At 38.7% G+C, this 17,536-nt stretch overlaps 1 protein-coding gene across 1 annotated transcript in view; it reads right to left on the reverse strand.

Moving 5' to 3' along the window:
• LOC117338754 (phosphatidylinositide phosphatase SAC2-like) overlaps positions 1-17,536 on the reverse strand; it is a 485,191-nt gene that overhangs the window by 462,378 nt on the left and 5,277 nt on the right. The window contains exons 5-8 of the mRNA XM_033900072.1: positions 16,351-16,395; positions 15,562-15,753; positions 10,061-10,259; positions 9,878-9,945 (exon numbers count right to left, since the gene is read on the reverse strand). Of these exons, the coding sequence (XP_033755963.1) occupies positions 9,878-9,945; positions 10,061-10,259; positions 15,562-15,753; positions 16,351-16,395 (504 nt within the window). The remainder of the gene's footprint in view (positions 1-9,877; positions 9,946-10,060; positions 10,260-15,561; positions 15,754-16,350; positions 16,396-17,536) is intronic.

The raw sequence follows: 17,536 nt of genomic DNA on the forward strand, positions 1-17,536 counted from the left end.
TAGAATCAGGACAATATTTATTTGTCTGGCAGCACAATTCAGGTATGAGTCCGAATTGGTGTCGGGGATAATGTTAGAAATGTCTATTAGTCATACCAGAGGAAATGAGAAATATGGTGAATGCTGTCAATAGCAAAAAAAAAGCAGACAAATATATCTACTTTATTGAAGCATATATATACTGTTTCTCATATACAGTGTCTGGTAAACCTTTTTGAGTCTGTAGTATTCTAATAGTGGCCATGAGCTCAATAACTTAGAACATCTGTCAAGAATTGGAGGTTTGTTGGGTGTATCGTCTCGTAAACAGCTAGGGTCATTTTGAGGTGGGAAACAAACCTATAGAACATTAATATTGTTGGAAATCTGTCCATTGGTTAGGACGTTTTCAGAATGTGTCAATCATTATAAGGTATACTAGATTTTGCCTTAACTATTCCTATGTTATACTGATTTTCTTGTCTGTCTTGTGTCCAAGTTCTTCTGCCAAAACAGGAATATCAACATTCAAACTAGTGGGCTTAGAATTGCCTGTCTGTTTGGTCTATCGCCCCTTGAACAACCAGTGTCATTTTGAGTCAAGGTTTCCTTGTAGTAGTTAGTGACTACCCCACTGAACAACATATGGGAGGCCCGTCACATGTCATCCAGAGCAATTAGGGTAAAGTGTCTTGCCCAAGGACACAACCACAACAGCACGGACCATTCTGTTTTTCAGCTTCCCCAGAAACACAAATTGCCACAGGTAGGGAGTGTCAAACCATGCACCTTGGATCTCTACCTGAGGTGCTCTAACTGACTGAGCTTTTGCAACCCCTCCCAATAGAGTTGGAGGTCCCTAGTTCAAACCCTTGCCTTGTCCTGTTACACATTCCCATACCCTGATCTAGTTCACATTGGCAAGAGGATACCTGACCTGTCCTTCTGAACGAAAACCTAGGGAAGACTGCAAAGAACTAAGCTTAGACCCTTTTGACCTTGAATAGGGTCAATGTCATTTCCTTTTCAAAAGCTATGTTGGGCATCATCCCAGGAACCTAACAGCCAAATATCTTAACTTTAGGTATTTTGGTCAATACATATTTGACCCCTAGTTGTGACCTTGAATAAGGGTCAAGGGCATTATGTTTTGCAAACATTATCAGGAGTCATCCAAAGAACCTATTGGCAACATATCTTTAATCTAAAACTTCTCATGTTTTAAGAAGAAATCATTTTAATGAAAAAGTGAATGCCACAACGCACAGATGGATGCCACACAACGATATAAGCTCACTTCGTCCTTTTTGCCAGGTAGCATATACCAGAGGATAATCTAGACCAATTTTACTACCGAAATAAGTTGTAGTATAAAATTCCCCACTGATGGTGTTTTCCCCTTTGAACAAAAACTTTGAAGAAAAAATCACATAAAATAGGGGGAAATTCTCCAAATTTTGATGAAATATGTAAGAATTATAGCAAAGAATAGCTGTAAAATGTTAAAATTTAAAGAATAATTCAAGACACTGCGGCCATTCATTTCCCCTATATTTCATCATGTGTAGTATTCCCCAAATCCTAGATTTACCCCTGCCTAAATATATATCAAATTCAAATTATCGCAGTACACACAATATAAGGCTTACATTGCTGTATATTTTTATCATTTTCTAAGAAACCAAGCTAAACTAACTCCTTAGCATTGATGAAGATCCACAAAAATTAATGGTGAGATGAAAATAAGAAATGACTAAAACATGGACACAGAAATATTACCTCTCTTCACTCTCAAGTTTGATAAAAATCCATTCAGATATGAAATCCTGTAAAGTTATCACAAAGAGTTCTAATCACTCCAATGGCTTTGTTATTTAATGGGTTTTGATAAAACTTTACAAAACTATAAAGTGTGCGATTACCTCATAGCTGCTGCTTCACAAAACCTGTATACATTGCTACCAGAAAATTAATTACCAGAAAATTAATTAACAGAAAATTAACTATCAAAGAATTGTTTGGAGAAATATCAACACAAATATATCGTCATTCATATCAAACATTTATTTCAACACGTTTATATAAACTTATATATATATACAGTATTTGAAATTTGAATTGTTATTCATTCAGATTTTGATTGCTTTCAGCTTGAACATCATTCCAGTGATTTACTGTGTAGCTGGTAAAATTCATTAAATGAAAAGTGAAAATAAATAACCAGCCAAATTGTATACAATGATTTATAAATCTATATAACATGTAAATATACACTCAAATGTATAGAACACACAAATCTATAGATGTGTTCAGAATGATTGCATGAAATTTGATAATAATTTTTAAATAGTACTTTCAAATCTGCCTTACCGACCACTTGAATTAAGTGACTTCAATTCATATCTGACCATTTTTCCCCTCCCGATGTTATTTACTATACAAGTCACCTGGACCTGAACTAATGAGACTACCTGTCAATATTTGACCTCCCTTGAAATTTAATAGTTCTGATTCATACAACTCTGAAACATTCACCTGTGAAATTAAACATCTAAACAGTAGTTACAGTGATTCACATACAAAGTAAAGGTAAAAGAAAATCATTATCACTCAGAAAACAGTCAAATTTTTGAAGGCAGGTGAGGCTGAAAATAGCGATAAATCACTTCTCTTTATACCAAACTGCCAAATAATTTGCAAAAAATAATAATTTTTGAAAATACAAAAAGTTAAGAATCATTGGAATTCCAAGAAGTTAAGGCATATCGTCCATTTTAACATGTGAAATGCTCACAAGAATGTTGGTGATTGTTACCATAATTAGCATTCAAGGTTAAAGCGTTGTCAATAGCAACCTAAAGTGTCTGATACAAAATTAGAACACTTCAATGACTAAGGCTGAACATTAACAAGATTTTTTACAGAAAATGCTGAGAAACTAAAAAATACAATTTTTAACGCAAAAATTAATGAAAAATGAAGTGAGAAAAAAATTAAGAAATAATTGATTATGATCTTATAATGGGATTTCCTGGCTTCTTTCAATCATCACCACAATAACCAGCTGCCTCCGGAAAATCCGGTAATCATGATGGAACATTCTCAGTCAGATCGTTATGGAAGCAAGCAGGAGGTTAGATTTCAAACCAATTTAACATTGTTTTGTAAAATAAAATCCATATCAAAATTGACCATTTTGATATAAGAGAAGGAAGGGAGACAAATAAGTATGTTCATAAAATACTGTACAAGTAGATTGATGATTACCCAAAGCTTTTCAACTATAGCTTGTCAACTGTACCCATAAGGGGTCTTTCTTTTAAATTTTGTAATTATGACTTAATGAGGATAAGCATCAATTGTAAACATTTTTCTGTATTATAATAAAACATTCAAGTGTTTAAATTTTAGACCAAAGAAATATGACTAAGAACAAGAAGCCTAAAGGGCTGGAATCACCTCTGAGGATATATAAGTCATTGTAGCAGGATGTTCTTACTTTTATAAATATTTCTATAATTTGACTCTCAGTACCAAGACTGAATAGAGGCCTGACAACACCATTACTTTACCAGGGTTCAGAGGCCTGGAAACATCATTACTTTATAAGGGTTCACAGGCCTGGCAACATCATTACTTTATAAGGGTTCAGAGGCCAGGCAACATCATTACTTTATCAGGGTTCAGAGGCCTGGCAACATCATTACTTTATAAGGGTTAAGAGGCCCGGCAACATCATTACTTTATCAGGGTTCAGAGGCCTGGCAACATCATTACTTTATCAGGGTTCACAGGCCTGGCAACATCATTACTTTATCAGGGTTCACAGGCCTGGCAACATCATTACTTTATCAGGGTTCACAGGCCTGGCAACATCATTACTTTATCAGGGTTCAGAGGCCAGACAACATCATTACTTTATAAGGGTTCAGAGGCCTGGCAACACCATTACTTTATAAGGGTTCAGAGGCCTGGCAACATCATTACTTTATCAGGGTTCAGAGGCCTGACAACATCATTACTTTATAAGGGTTCAGAGGCCTGGCAACATCATTACTTTATCAGGGTTCAGAGGTCTGACAACATCATTACTTTATCGGGGTTCAGAGGCCTGGCAACATCATTACTTTATAAGGGTTCAGGGGCCTGGCAACATCATTACTTTATAAGGGTTCAGAGGCCTGGCAACATTATTACTTTATCAGGGTTCACAGGCCTGGCAACATCATTACTTTATCAGGGTTCAGAGGCCAGACAACATCATTACTTTATAAGGGTTCAGAGGCCTGGCAACACCATTACTTTATAAGGGTTCAGAGGCCTGGCAACATCATTACTTTATCAGGATTCAGAGGCCTGACAACAACATTACTTTATCAGGGTTCAGAGGCCTGACAACATCATTACTTTATCAGGGTTCAGCGGCCAGACAACATCATTACTTTATAAGGGTTCAGGGGCCTGGCAACATCATTACTTTATAAGGGTTCAGAGGCCTGGCAACATCATAAATACTTCATAAGAGTTCAGAGGCCAGACAACATCATTACTTTATCAGGGTTCAGCGGCCAGACAACATCATTACTTTATAAGGGTTCAGAGGCCTGGCAACATCATAAATACTTCATAAGGGTTCAGAGGCCAGACAACATCATTACTTTATAAGGGTTCAGAGGCCAGACAACATCATTACTTTATCAGGGTTCAGAGGCCTGACAACATCATTACTTTATCAGGGTTCAGAGGCCTGACAACATCATTACTTTATAAGGGTTCAGAGGCCTGGCAACATCATAAATACTTCATAAGGGTTCAGAGGCCTGACAACATCATTACTTTATAAGGGTTCAGAGGCCTGGCAACATCATAACTTATAAGGGTTCAGAGGCCTGACAACATCATTACTTTATCAGGGTTCAGAGGCCTGACAACATCATTACTTTATAAGGGTTCAGAGGCCTGACAACATCATTACTTTATAAGGGTTCAGAGGCCTGACAACATCATTACTTTATCAGGGTTCAGAGGCCTGACAACATCATTACTTTATCAGGGTTCAGAGGCCTGACAACATCATTACTTTATAAGGGTTCAGAGGCCTGACAACATCATTACTTTATCAGGGTTCAGAGGCCTGACAACATCATTACTTTATAAGGGTTCAGAGGCCTGACAACATCATTACTTTATCAGGGTTCAGAGGCCTGGCAACATCATTACTTTATCAGGGTTCAGAGGCCAGACAACATCATCACTTTATCAGGGTTCAGAGGCCTGACAACATCATTACTTTATCAGGGTTCAGAGGCCTGGCAACATCATTACTTTATCAGTGTTCAGAGGCCTGGCAACACCATTACTTTATCAGGGTTCAGAGGCCAGACAACATCATTACTTTATCAGGGTTCAGAGGCCTGGCAACATCATTACTTTATCAGGGTTCAGAGGTCAGACAACATCATTACTTTATCAGGGTTCAGAGACCAGGCAACATCATTATTTTATCAGGGTTCAGAGGGATGCTGGCTGATGAAGGCCATAGGAAAGATTTGTTGTCATTATTGTGTTCATAAATGGATCTGGTAGTTCTGTTGTTACCACCCCGGGTCTTACATAAAGAACATGACATTATATTAGGATATGACTTAGATGACAGGTGCAATTAATAAAGACATTACATTTTGTCCATATTTTACTATTGATTTTATCCATTTTTAGTTAGAATTATAGTTTTTTTCAAATATCAGCCTTCCACAAAATTTTATTTTCTCTTCCCATAGGTGATTTATATTAAGTTTTGTAGAATATACATTAAATCTGAATGTCTAACCCCTCCCCTCTCCATCCCACCCCCACCAAATAGACCTGTCTGTTTATTATGGGTTTCATCATCACATGTGCTACAAAGCGCCTTTCAATCAGACACAAATTATGCTCCAAACCAAGATGCAGATGAGAGCTACAGATCAAAAACTGGGAAAGTCACGCCCAGGACAAGTAATAACAAAGGGAAATAACTCTCAAGTTAGGATGTGTATTGGCACAGTTTTGGTATAAATCATTCTCCCATTCTAAGATGAAAATATATAACTGGAAAATGCCTGTAAGACATAAATGCCCCCACTGCCCCCACTGCCCCTTGATGACCTGAAGCACAGTTTGTGAGGACCACATTGGCATTCCTGAGAGTAGCTAGTTACATTACATCTGGACGGGATGGGACGGGACGGACATGGGTAACATCGCCCACCCATTTCATGACAGGACATAAAAAGTATGATAGATATGGAGAGGCAGACAGTACCATACCATAGTGTGGTCTGTCTTATTATGGACATATACACAAAGTAAACAGATAAAACCACCATTACGTAGGGAATCTATTGATTCTAGGACCCATTATGTACATTATTTATACTAGACCATTGTACCAGCAGTTTCCCACCTATCAAAGACATAACTAACCACTATATTATTGATAAACTTACGTCTGTTTCTATATTTTGCAAACATTTAATATGAAGGGAAAATACACTCCAAATTCCAAATTGTTCAATAAACTGAATAAGGAATGATCTAATCTCTGAAAGGAAAATTAAACTGTTCAATGCTCAGTAGAAAAGGATAATTCATCATAGTGATTACTTAATTTTACATTTCTTTGAAATTTTGTGTAAACTGATAAATTCTAAGTATTTGGTTGAATTGATTGTGTGCCCAGCAATTAACCCATATTTCCTCTTGCATTATGGCAGTCGACTCAGAGCCAAGGAGCAATTTTATTAAGCTATTTTCTTTAAAAACAATAAAAAAAAAAAAAAAAATGATAAAAATATTCTGATATCAAGCATTTCCAAGAACAATTTCAAGCAATATTTTACAATAGTTGTTATCTGACTGACTCAGACTTTCATTTTCATACATCAATTTTGGGATCTCCTGGACATCGATTTTTGGCCAAAACTTTGCATGAACAAAATATATATAGATTTTTTTGTCAGCTTTTTTAGCTAAATAACCAATAATAACAGACTTTATTTAAGGAGGATATTACGTACATGTTTAGTCAAACACTTATATACCACATAGTCCTCAATAGTTAGCAAAATGTCTCATCAGTTATTAAAGCTACAAATGAAAATTACACCAGACAAATGACAGTTTTTTATAGTCAATAAGCATGTAGACAGCTTGGCTATCTTACTGGTTGTTACTGAATAACATGAAATGTTCGTGTTTACTTTCTTTCGTGGTTTGGTGCTTTTGAATTATTTGGACTGATAATATGACTTAATCAAATTTGTACAATACCAATTTAAATGTATAATGTTGATATTGCCTCCTGAATATGAAATATTTGATATCCGAATCTGGTCAATTGTATTCAAAAGAAAATATTACACCTTAAATATGCATACAGATATATCACAATCATACTGTAAGGAAACTGAATATAAATCTAAACATATTGCAAACTTATTCATCACAGAAATTCAGAAGTCCGTCTTTGATGTAGGTCAAAATCACAATGTGGATTAGAATGACCGATTTTTGGTATGCAACACACTTCCTCATTTAGGTGTGAAACCATGAAGTGAAGGAGATAGAAGTCCAGACAAAGTTTGTCTTTGATGTAGATCAAAGGTCACAATGTAGGTCAGAATCACCTACTTTTGGTAAGCGACACACCGCCTTATTTAGGTGAACCCATACCCCAAGGATGAAGTGCCTGTGTTAAGAAGCAGACGGACAACATTTTTCTTTGATGTAGGTCAAAGGTCACAATGAAGGTCAGAGTAACCTACTTTTTATACCCAACATAGCGCCTCATTAAGGTGAACCCATGCCCCATGTTTCTGATGGAGGACTAATAATACAAACCTTTACTAACTGACTTTATTACCCTGTTGACAATAAACCTAGTATTGAACCTTTGACAATGTCAGTTAATGTGTAACAGCAAGGAACAATGACAAAACCATGCCAGCACTCGGCTCAAACTAGCCAACTCACAAGCGGATATTCTAACACAAGGTTAAAGGAAAATTCCCACTAGCCTGAGCTAGTTAGACAACCTTATACTACTCTAAAACCAATTGTTAAGTTATTTAATATTGCACACATCTGTAGCAGCATTCACTAGACAGGACCCAGGTTAAAGAGAGATAACTCTTATTTTCAACATTTTAATCATGATATAAGGAAAATAAAGACAAACTGTGTTAAAACATTAAGGAAAATTAACTTTTACACTATGGAGATTGAAATATATGATTTCAAGATGGCCGAGTACATGATTTCAAGATGGCTGAATACATGATTTCAAGATGGCCTAGTACATGATTTCAAGATGGTCGAGTACATGATTTCAAGATGGCCTAGTACATGATTTCGAGATGGCCTAGTACATGGTTTCAAGATGGCCGAGTACATGATTTCGAGATGGCCGAGTACATGATTTCAAGATGGCCTAGTACATGATTTCGAGATGGCCTAGTACATGATTTCGAGATGGCCTAGTACATGATTTCAAGATGGCCTAGTACATGATTTCGAGATGGCCTAGTACATGATTTCAAGATGGCCGAGTACATGATTTCGAGATTGCCGAGTACATGATTTCAAGATGTCCTAGTACATAATTTCGAGATGGCCGAGTACATGATTTCGAGATGGCCCAGTGCATCACTCACTGGATATATATCAGCTTAAATCACAGATTTTGAAATCAGCTCCAAGACAACCTTTCCTTAATATAGCATAGAAAAATGATTTTATTAAATATTAACTTTTATTTCCCCTATTGGTCCCCATCCCTAATCAACAAAAGGAGTGGGGGAAGCTGGCTAAGAGCCTTTGTTTATAAAGAAGAAGAATTTTACTAAATTGATTACTCTAAAACCATTAATGCAGATCGAATTTGATCAAAATCCCTTTATCTGAACAAAAGAACAAGAACCACTATCAGACCCTCACTTCAGCCCAAAGGGAAGGAGGAGCCAGTTATACAAACTTGAGTCACTTAACTTAATGATGCTCCTGATTGAATTTGATCAAACATTAATTTAGACACTCTGAATAAGTAACGTTTTAATAAAAGTTGACATATGCAAGCTAAAATATAAGTCTGCTGTATGTTATCAGGTCCAACAAGAACTCTGTCTGTTGATAAGGCGATACATCCATCATACAAACAATGGATTCCTTAGTCCTGATTTAGATGACAATCAACATAAAATCCTATCGTATCTGTATTGTAAAATCATTGATTCCAATAAGTGTTAACTGTAGTGGCGACCACTAATAATAGAACCCCCAAAATATCCCCTGGTATCTCAAAAGTTTCATCACCAAACTGAACTTATAACGTATCAGCCAATTACAATTAACCATGCTGTGAGACATGATGCATAATCCTAAAGTATCACTTTGAAAAAAGATGTCCATTCTGCCCAATCAAGTCACAGAATATGTGAAAATCACAACTTATCAGAAGGCTTGCTGCCACACATACATGATCATGTCGAAGAAGTCTGCTCTGCCATAACATTTTTATACACATGATGAGAAAATACCCAGGTCCTATGGCCTGAGGCCAGAAGATTTGGTCTGTAGGCAACTGATATTGGTAAATACTTCTTTAATAAATAGGCAAGTGCAAATTTTCTTGCAATCATTACTTTTTCGATTGTAAGATGTTCCTAATTCAGTTTAATTGGACCACTATGTAACACATACTTTTCAACACAACAAACCTCAGCCCAGAAGACCAGCCAGTGACGGTGATTTTTGTTTCTTGCCCTGCTTCATACATCAATTCAACTAATATCGAACAGTCTAGTTTTGAACTCTGACCAATCAGAAGCCAGATCAAACTTTCTCTGATGAAGTGACTCACCTGTTCCGTCTCTACGTAGTTAGCACAAGCTCCGCTTTCCTCTAGCCCTCGCTTTTTAGATCTTGTTCCTGTTAAAATAGTTTGTATCAATATTCTTAGTTCATTGAAAATTAAAACCAGGTCTTCCCTTAAAGTAGCTAATATGATAACAAATATGACATCAACATTTTATCAAGTATCTACCTGCTCTGTGGATACTCCGGCGAGAGATGATCCCCAAATTGAAGTAAAGTGGATCTTTATTCTTTGTGTTCCCAAAGTCTGGCAGAGCCATTTGGTCAGCAGGGCTTGACCCTAGGTTAATGAACTCCATGGTACATTTCTCAAGCTGAAAGTATCCTTGGATGATGGGAGTTATCCAATGGCTAGCTAGCTCAACTTCCTGTAAACACATAAGAGTTCAGTACAAAGTCTGAAAGGTAGCACTAGGGGAGTTGGTACTACATTTGTGTAATATGATGTAACGTACAAGCCAACCTTACTTTACACAAAGAGACACTAGGTAATAGGTCTATGAAGTACAACACACATAATGACTCTGTAAGCGGTTGATCAAATCACAGGGGCTTGACATGTTACTATGACCTAGAATTACCCCAGGGTCTGACCCCCAGATCACTTATCAATATCTAACTCCAGGGTCTGACCCCCAGATCACTTATCAATACCTAACTCAAGGGGCTGACCCCCAGATCGCTTATCAATATCTAACTCCAAGGTCTGACCCCCAGATCACTTATCAATATCTAACTCCAAGGTCTGACCCCCAGATCACTTATCAATATCTAACTCCAAGGTCTGACCCACATATCACTTATCAATATCTAACTCCAGGGTCTGACCCCCAGATCACTTATCAATATCTAACTCCAGGGTCTGACCCTCAGATCACTTATCAATATCTAGGGTCTGACCCCCAGATCACTTATCAATATCTAACCCCAAGGTCGGACCCCCAGATCACTTATCAATATCTTACTCCAAGGTCTGACCCCCAGATCACTTATCAATATCTAACTCCAGGGTCTGACCCCCAGATCACTTAACAATATCTAACCCCAGGGTCTGACCCCCAGATCACTTATCAATATCTAACTCCAGGGTCTGACTCCCAGATCACTTATCACTATCTAACCCCAGGGTCTGACTCCCAGATCACTTATCAATATCTAACTCCAGGGTTTGACCCACAGATCACTTATCAATATCTAACTCCAAGGTCTGACCCCCAGATCACTTATCAATATCTAACTTCAGGGTCTGACCCTCAGATCACTTATCAATATCTAACTCCAGGGTCTGACCCACATATCACTTATCATTATCTAACTCCAGGGTCTGACCCACATATCACTTATCACTATCTAACTCCAGGGTCTGACCCCCAGATCACTTATCAATATCTAACTCCAGGGTCTGACCCACATATCACTTATCAATATTTAACCCCAGGGTCTGACCTCCAGATCACTTATCAATATCTAACTCCAGGGTCTGACCCCCAGATCACTTATCAATATCTAACTCCAGGGTCTGACCCCCAGATCACTTAACAATATCTAACCCCAAGGTCTGACCCCCAGATCACTTATCAATGTCTAACCCCAGGGTCTGACCCCCAGATCACTTATCAATATCTAACTTCAGGGTCTGACCCTCAGATCACTTATCAATATCTAACCACAAGGTCTGACCCCCAGATCACTTATCAATGTCTAACCCCAGGGTCTGACCCCCAGATCACTTATCAATATCTAACTCCAGAGTCTGACCCTCAGATCACTTATCAATACCTAACTCAAGGGGCTGACCCCCAGATCACTTATCAATATCTAACTCCAGGGTCTGACACCCAGATCACTTATCAATATCTAACCCCAGGGTCTGACCCCCAGATCACTAATCAATATCTAACTCCAGGGTCAAACCCACAGATCACTTATCAATATCTAACTCCAGGGTCTGACCCCCAGATCACTTATCAATATCTAACTTCAGGGTCTGACCCCCAGATCACTTATCAATATCTAACTTCAGGGTCTGACCCCCAGATCACTTATCAATAAATTACTCCAGGGTCAAACCCACAGATCACTTATCAATATCTAAATCCAGGGTCTGACCCCCAGATCACTTATAAATATCTAGCTCCAGGGTCTGACCTCCAGATCACTTATCAATATCTAACTCCAGGGTCTGACCTCCAGATCACTTATCAATATCTAACTCCAGGGTCTGACCTCCAGATCACTTATCAATATCTAACCCCAGGGTCTGACCCCCAGATCACTAATCAATATCTAGCTCCAGGGTCTGACCCCCAGATCACTTATCAATATCTAACTCCAGATCACTTATCAATATCTTACAACAGGGTCTGACCCTCAGATCACTTATCAATATCTAACTCCAGGGTCTGACCCCCAGATCACTTATCAATATCTCACTCCAGGGTCTGACCCCCAGATCACTTATTAATATCTAACTCCAGGGACTGACCCCCAGATCACTTATCAATATCTAACCCCAGGGTCTGACCCTCAGATCACTTATCAATATCTAACTCCAGGGTCTGACCCACAGATCACTTATCAATATCTAACTCCAGGGTCTGACCCCCAGATCACTTATTAATATCTAACTCCAGGGACTGACCCACATATCACTTATCAATATCTAACCCCAGGGTCTGACCCTCAGATCACTTATCAATATCTAACCCCAGGGTCTGACCCACATATCACTTATCAATATCTAACTCCAGGGTCTGACCCACAGATCACTTATCAATATCTAACTCCAGATCACCTATCAATATCTACCTCGAGGGTCTGACCCCCAGATCACTTATCAATATCTAACCCCAGATCACTCATCAATATCTAGCTCCAGGGTCTGACCCCCAGATCACTTATCAATATCTAACTCCAGGGTCTGACTCCCAGATCACTTATCAATATCTAATCCCAGATCACCTATCAATATTTACCTCCAGGGTCTGACCCCCAGATCACTTATCAATATCTAACTCCAGGGTCTGACTCCCAGATCACTTATCAATATCTAACCCCAGTGTCTGACCCCCAGATCACTTATCAATATCTAACCCCAGGGTCTGATCCTCAGATCACTTATCAATATCTAAATCCAGGGTCTGACCCCCAGATCACTTATCAATATCTAACTTCAGGGTCTGATCCCAAGACCACTTATCAATATCTAACTCAAGGGTCTGACCCCCAGATCACTTATCAATATTTAACTCCAGGGTCTGACCCCCAGATCACTTATCAATATCTAACTCCAAGGTCTGACCCCCAGGTCACTTATCAATATCTAAATCCAGGGTCTGACCCTCAGATCACTCATCAATATCTAACTCCAGGGTCTGACTCCCAGATCACTTATCACTATCTAACCCCAGGGTCTGACCCCCAGATCACTTAACAATATCTTAATCCAGGGTCTGACCCTCAGATCACTCATCAAAATCTAACTCCAGGGTCTGACCCCCAGATCACTTATCAATATCTAACTCCAGGGTCTGACCCCCAGATCACTTATCATTATCTAACTCCAGGGTCTGACCCACATATCACTTATCACTATCTAACCCCAGGGTCTGACCCCCAGATCACTGATCAATATCTAACTCCAAGGTCTGACCCCCAGATCACTTATCACTATCTAACCCGAGGGTCTGACCCCCAGATCACTTATCAATATCTAACTCCAAGGTCTGAACCCCAGGTCACTTATCAATATCTAAATCCAGGGTCTGACCCCCAGATCACTTATCAATATCTAACTCCAGGGTCTGACCCCCAGATCACTTATCAATATCTAACCCCAGGGTCTGACCCCCAGATCACTTATCAATATCTAACTTCAGGGTCTGACCCCCAGATCACTTATCAATATCTAACCCCAGGGTCTGACCCCCAGATCACTTATCAATATCTAAATCCAGGGTCTGACCCCCAGATCACTTATCAATATCTAACTCCAGGGTCTGACCCCCAGATCACTTATCAATATCTAACTCCAGGGTCTGACCCACATATCACTTATCAATATCTAACTCCAGGGTCTGACCCACAGATCACTTATCAATATCTAACTCCAGGGTCTGACCCCCAGATCACTTATCAATATCTAACTCCAGGGTCTGACCCCCAGATCACTTATCAATATCTAAATCCAGGGTCTGACCCCCAGATCACTTATCAATATCTAAATCCAGGGTCTGACCCCCAGATCACTTATCAATATCTAACTCCAGGGTCTGACCCCCAGATCACTTATCAATATCTAACCCCAGGGTCTGACCCCCAGATCACTTATCAATATCTGACTTCAGGGTCTGACCCCCAGATCACTTATCAATATCTAACCCCAGGGTCTGACCCCCAGATCACTTATCAATATCTAAATCCAGGGTCTGACCCCCAGATCACTTATCAATATCTAACTCCAGGGTCTGACCCCCAGATCACTTATCAATATCTAAATCCAGGGTCTGACCCCCAGATCACTTATCAATATCTAACTCCAGGGTCTGACCCCCAGATCACTTATCAATATCTAACCCCAGGGTCTGACCCCCAGATCACTTATCAATATCTAACTTCAGGGTCTGACCCCCAGATCACTTATCAATATCTAACCCCAGGGTCTGACCCCCAGATCACTTATCAAAATCTAACTTCAGGGTCTGACCCCCAGATCACTTATCAATATTTAACTCCAGGGTCTGACCCCCAGATCACTTATCAATATCTAACTCCAGGGTCTGACCCCCAGATCACTTATCAATATCTAACTCCAGGGTCTGACCCCCAGATCACTTATCAATATCTAAATCCAGGGTCTGACCCCCAGATCACTTATCAATATCTAACTCCAGGGTCTGACCCCCAGATCACTTATCAATATCTAACTCCAGAGCCTGACCCCCAGATCACTTATCAATATCTAACTCCAGGGTCTGACCCCCAGATCACTTATCAATATCTAACTCCAGGGTCTGACCCCCAGATCACTTATCAATATCTAACTCCAGGGTCTGACCTCCAGATCACTTATCAATACCTAACTCCAGGGTCTGACCCCCAGATCACTTATCAATATCTAACTCCAGGGTCTGACCCCCAGATCACTTATCAATATCTAACCCCAGGGTCTGAACCCCAGATCACTTATCAATATCTAACTCCAAGGTCTGACCCCCAGATCACTTATCAATATCTAACTCCAGGGTCTGACCCCCAGATCACTTATCAATATCTAACTCCAGGGTCTGACCCCCAGATCACTTATCAATATCTAACCACAAGGTCTGACCCCCAGATCACTTATCAATATCTAACCACAAGGTCTGACCCCCAGATCACTTATCAATATCTAACTCCAGGGTCTGACTCCCAGATCACTTATCAATATCTAACTCCAGGGTCTGACCCTCAGATCACTTAGCAATAACTTACTCCAGGGTCTGACCCCCAGATCACTTATCAATATCTAACCCCAAGGTCTGACCCCCAGATCACTTATCAATATCTAACCCCAGGGTCTGTTCCCCAGATCACTTGTAATTGTCATATTTCATTCTGGGTCTTTAGTGAATTAGCAGCCAGAAAAGTTTCTCTAATATTCATTAAAGTGACAAAGAACTGATATTTAACCTCTTCACTAGCCTGCATGTTAACAAGCTCGGTGACAAGGTGACTATTCCAGAAGAAACGGGGATCCGTCCTCTTCCACATCGGCACAGATCGGTTATAGTTTTCCTGGTGTTGACGCTCCACACTGTTGGACAAGTCATAGGTCTCACAGTAGTAAAACGAATCGCTATCATTGTACATCTTCAGCACCTCCTGTGAAAATAACCGAGGATAACAGGGAAATTATTATAACATTCAGGAATGCATGATTGCTAGTGATTATCTATATAACAAGATTCATAACTAGATTCTATAATAGGTAAAGATTATATACACTTTATAGGTCAAAATAAATTCATATTAATTTAAACTATGTATATCTGACTTATTTTCTTTGTTCTTTTTAAGGTTCAGCACCTCATGAAAAGGAAAGGGGGTTTCTGCAGCAGCACAAAAGAGTATCATTGTATTGTTTTACGGTCCATCAGCAATTTCAGTCATATAGAGCCAAACAACACCAGATCAGAGGGACGTTCACCAGAACAAAGAGACGGAGGCAGAAATAAAAGTACATTACAAAGTACAGAGGTCTTACCACTCTGGAGATAAAGCTACAGTTAATTGACGACATGACTTACCAATGTTTGATAAAATATGTACATAGGGAAAATTAATAAACTCTTAACAACATTCACATCTAATCTTCAGCTCCTACTCCCTAACACTTCAGATATACTGTATCATTTCACTATCTGGTCAACACAAAAGATGGAGCAATCTGATTTTTGAAAAGTAGCAATCCAAACATACATCAACAATCCTCTTGACAAATTTGTCCCTGTCTTTTAGTTCCTTCTGAAAACAAAAAAATATATAAATATTAGCTACATAAAATAACATCAATAATCAATCGTCATTTTACTGGTACATTTTGTACTATTTAAGGACACTCTTAACTTTCAAGTTATAACTGACAGATTTAGTCAAATAACTACACCACCTATATTATACAGATATGATTTTATGAATTGGTTTACTTTAGATGAATTTATTCTATTTGATATTTATCCAGCAATATAAAAGTCCATTTCTGATATTATTCACTCTGTTACAAATATAGTTCTATAGAACTACAACTTGCTATTCCATTACACTGCAAAAAGACTTATTGGTATATAAGTTTGGGTGAGGGGTTAGAGTTGCCTCCCTTTGCTTATCAAAGGAAATATATTGACTAACAAGAGGCCAAATGGGCCAGTATTATTCACCTGGCATTAATCTGTCAAGTGGGTTTAAGGTGAAACATTTTTTATTTCAATGACCTTGAAAATCTATATAAAGGTCATTTATATGAATATCAATGCCCCAGGTTGGCAGCTATTTATCCCAGCATATAACTAACCAAATGTCATCAATTTTAGCATTTCAAGTTTCTAGAAGAATTTGTTTTTTTTTTTTAAACAAAATTTACTCCTGTGACCCTGGATATAAGTCAAGATCCTTCATTTACACAAATCAGGTAGCCTTCATCCCAACATGCTACAGGTCTAATATCAGGTCCATGGCCTTTTGTTTATTAAGGAGAAGTTTGGCCCCTGTGATATTGAATGTAGGTCTAGGTCATTTTGAACAAACTTAGTAGCCCTTCACTCCAGCATGCAACAGACCCATTATCGACAATGGACGGATGACAGATGAAGCACCACTGCATAAGCTCATTTGGCCCTTCAGGCCAGCTTAGCAAAAAAATAATAATTCTCACAACTATGTCTTCTACCAAGGTATTTCAAAATGTTCATTTAAAGAAAGTGTGTCTCTGTGTTCTATAAGCTGTGTTTGGCTTTATTTCTAACTTGGTCATTGTGGAATATCCATGGTTGAATACATGCTTCACCTATCACAGTCACCTAGTGAAATCGATCATGGGTATTCAATGATGTAACTTGGTTAGTTAGAAAGAAATACTAGAAATTTTATTTACTTTGTTTCCTGTGCG

The sequence above is a fragment of the Pecten maximus genome, chromosome 12 (assembly GCF_902652985.1).
Source record: "Pecten maximus chromosome 12, xPecMax1.1, whole genome shotgun sequence".
Taxonomy (NCBI): domain Eukaryota; kingdom Metazoa; phylum Mollusca; class Bivalvia; order Pectinida; family Pectinidae; genus Pecten; species Pecten maximus.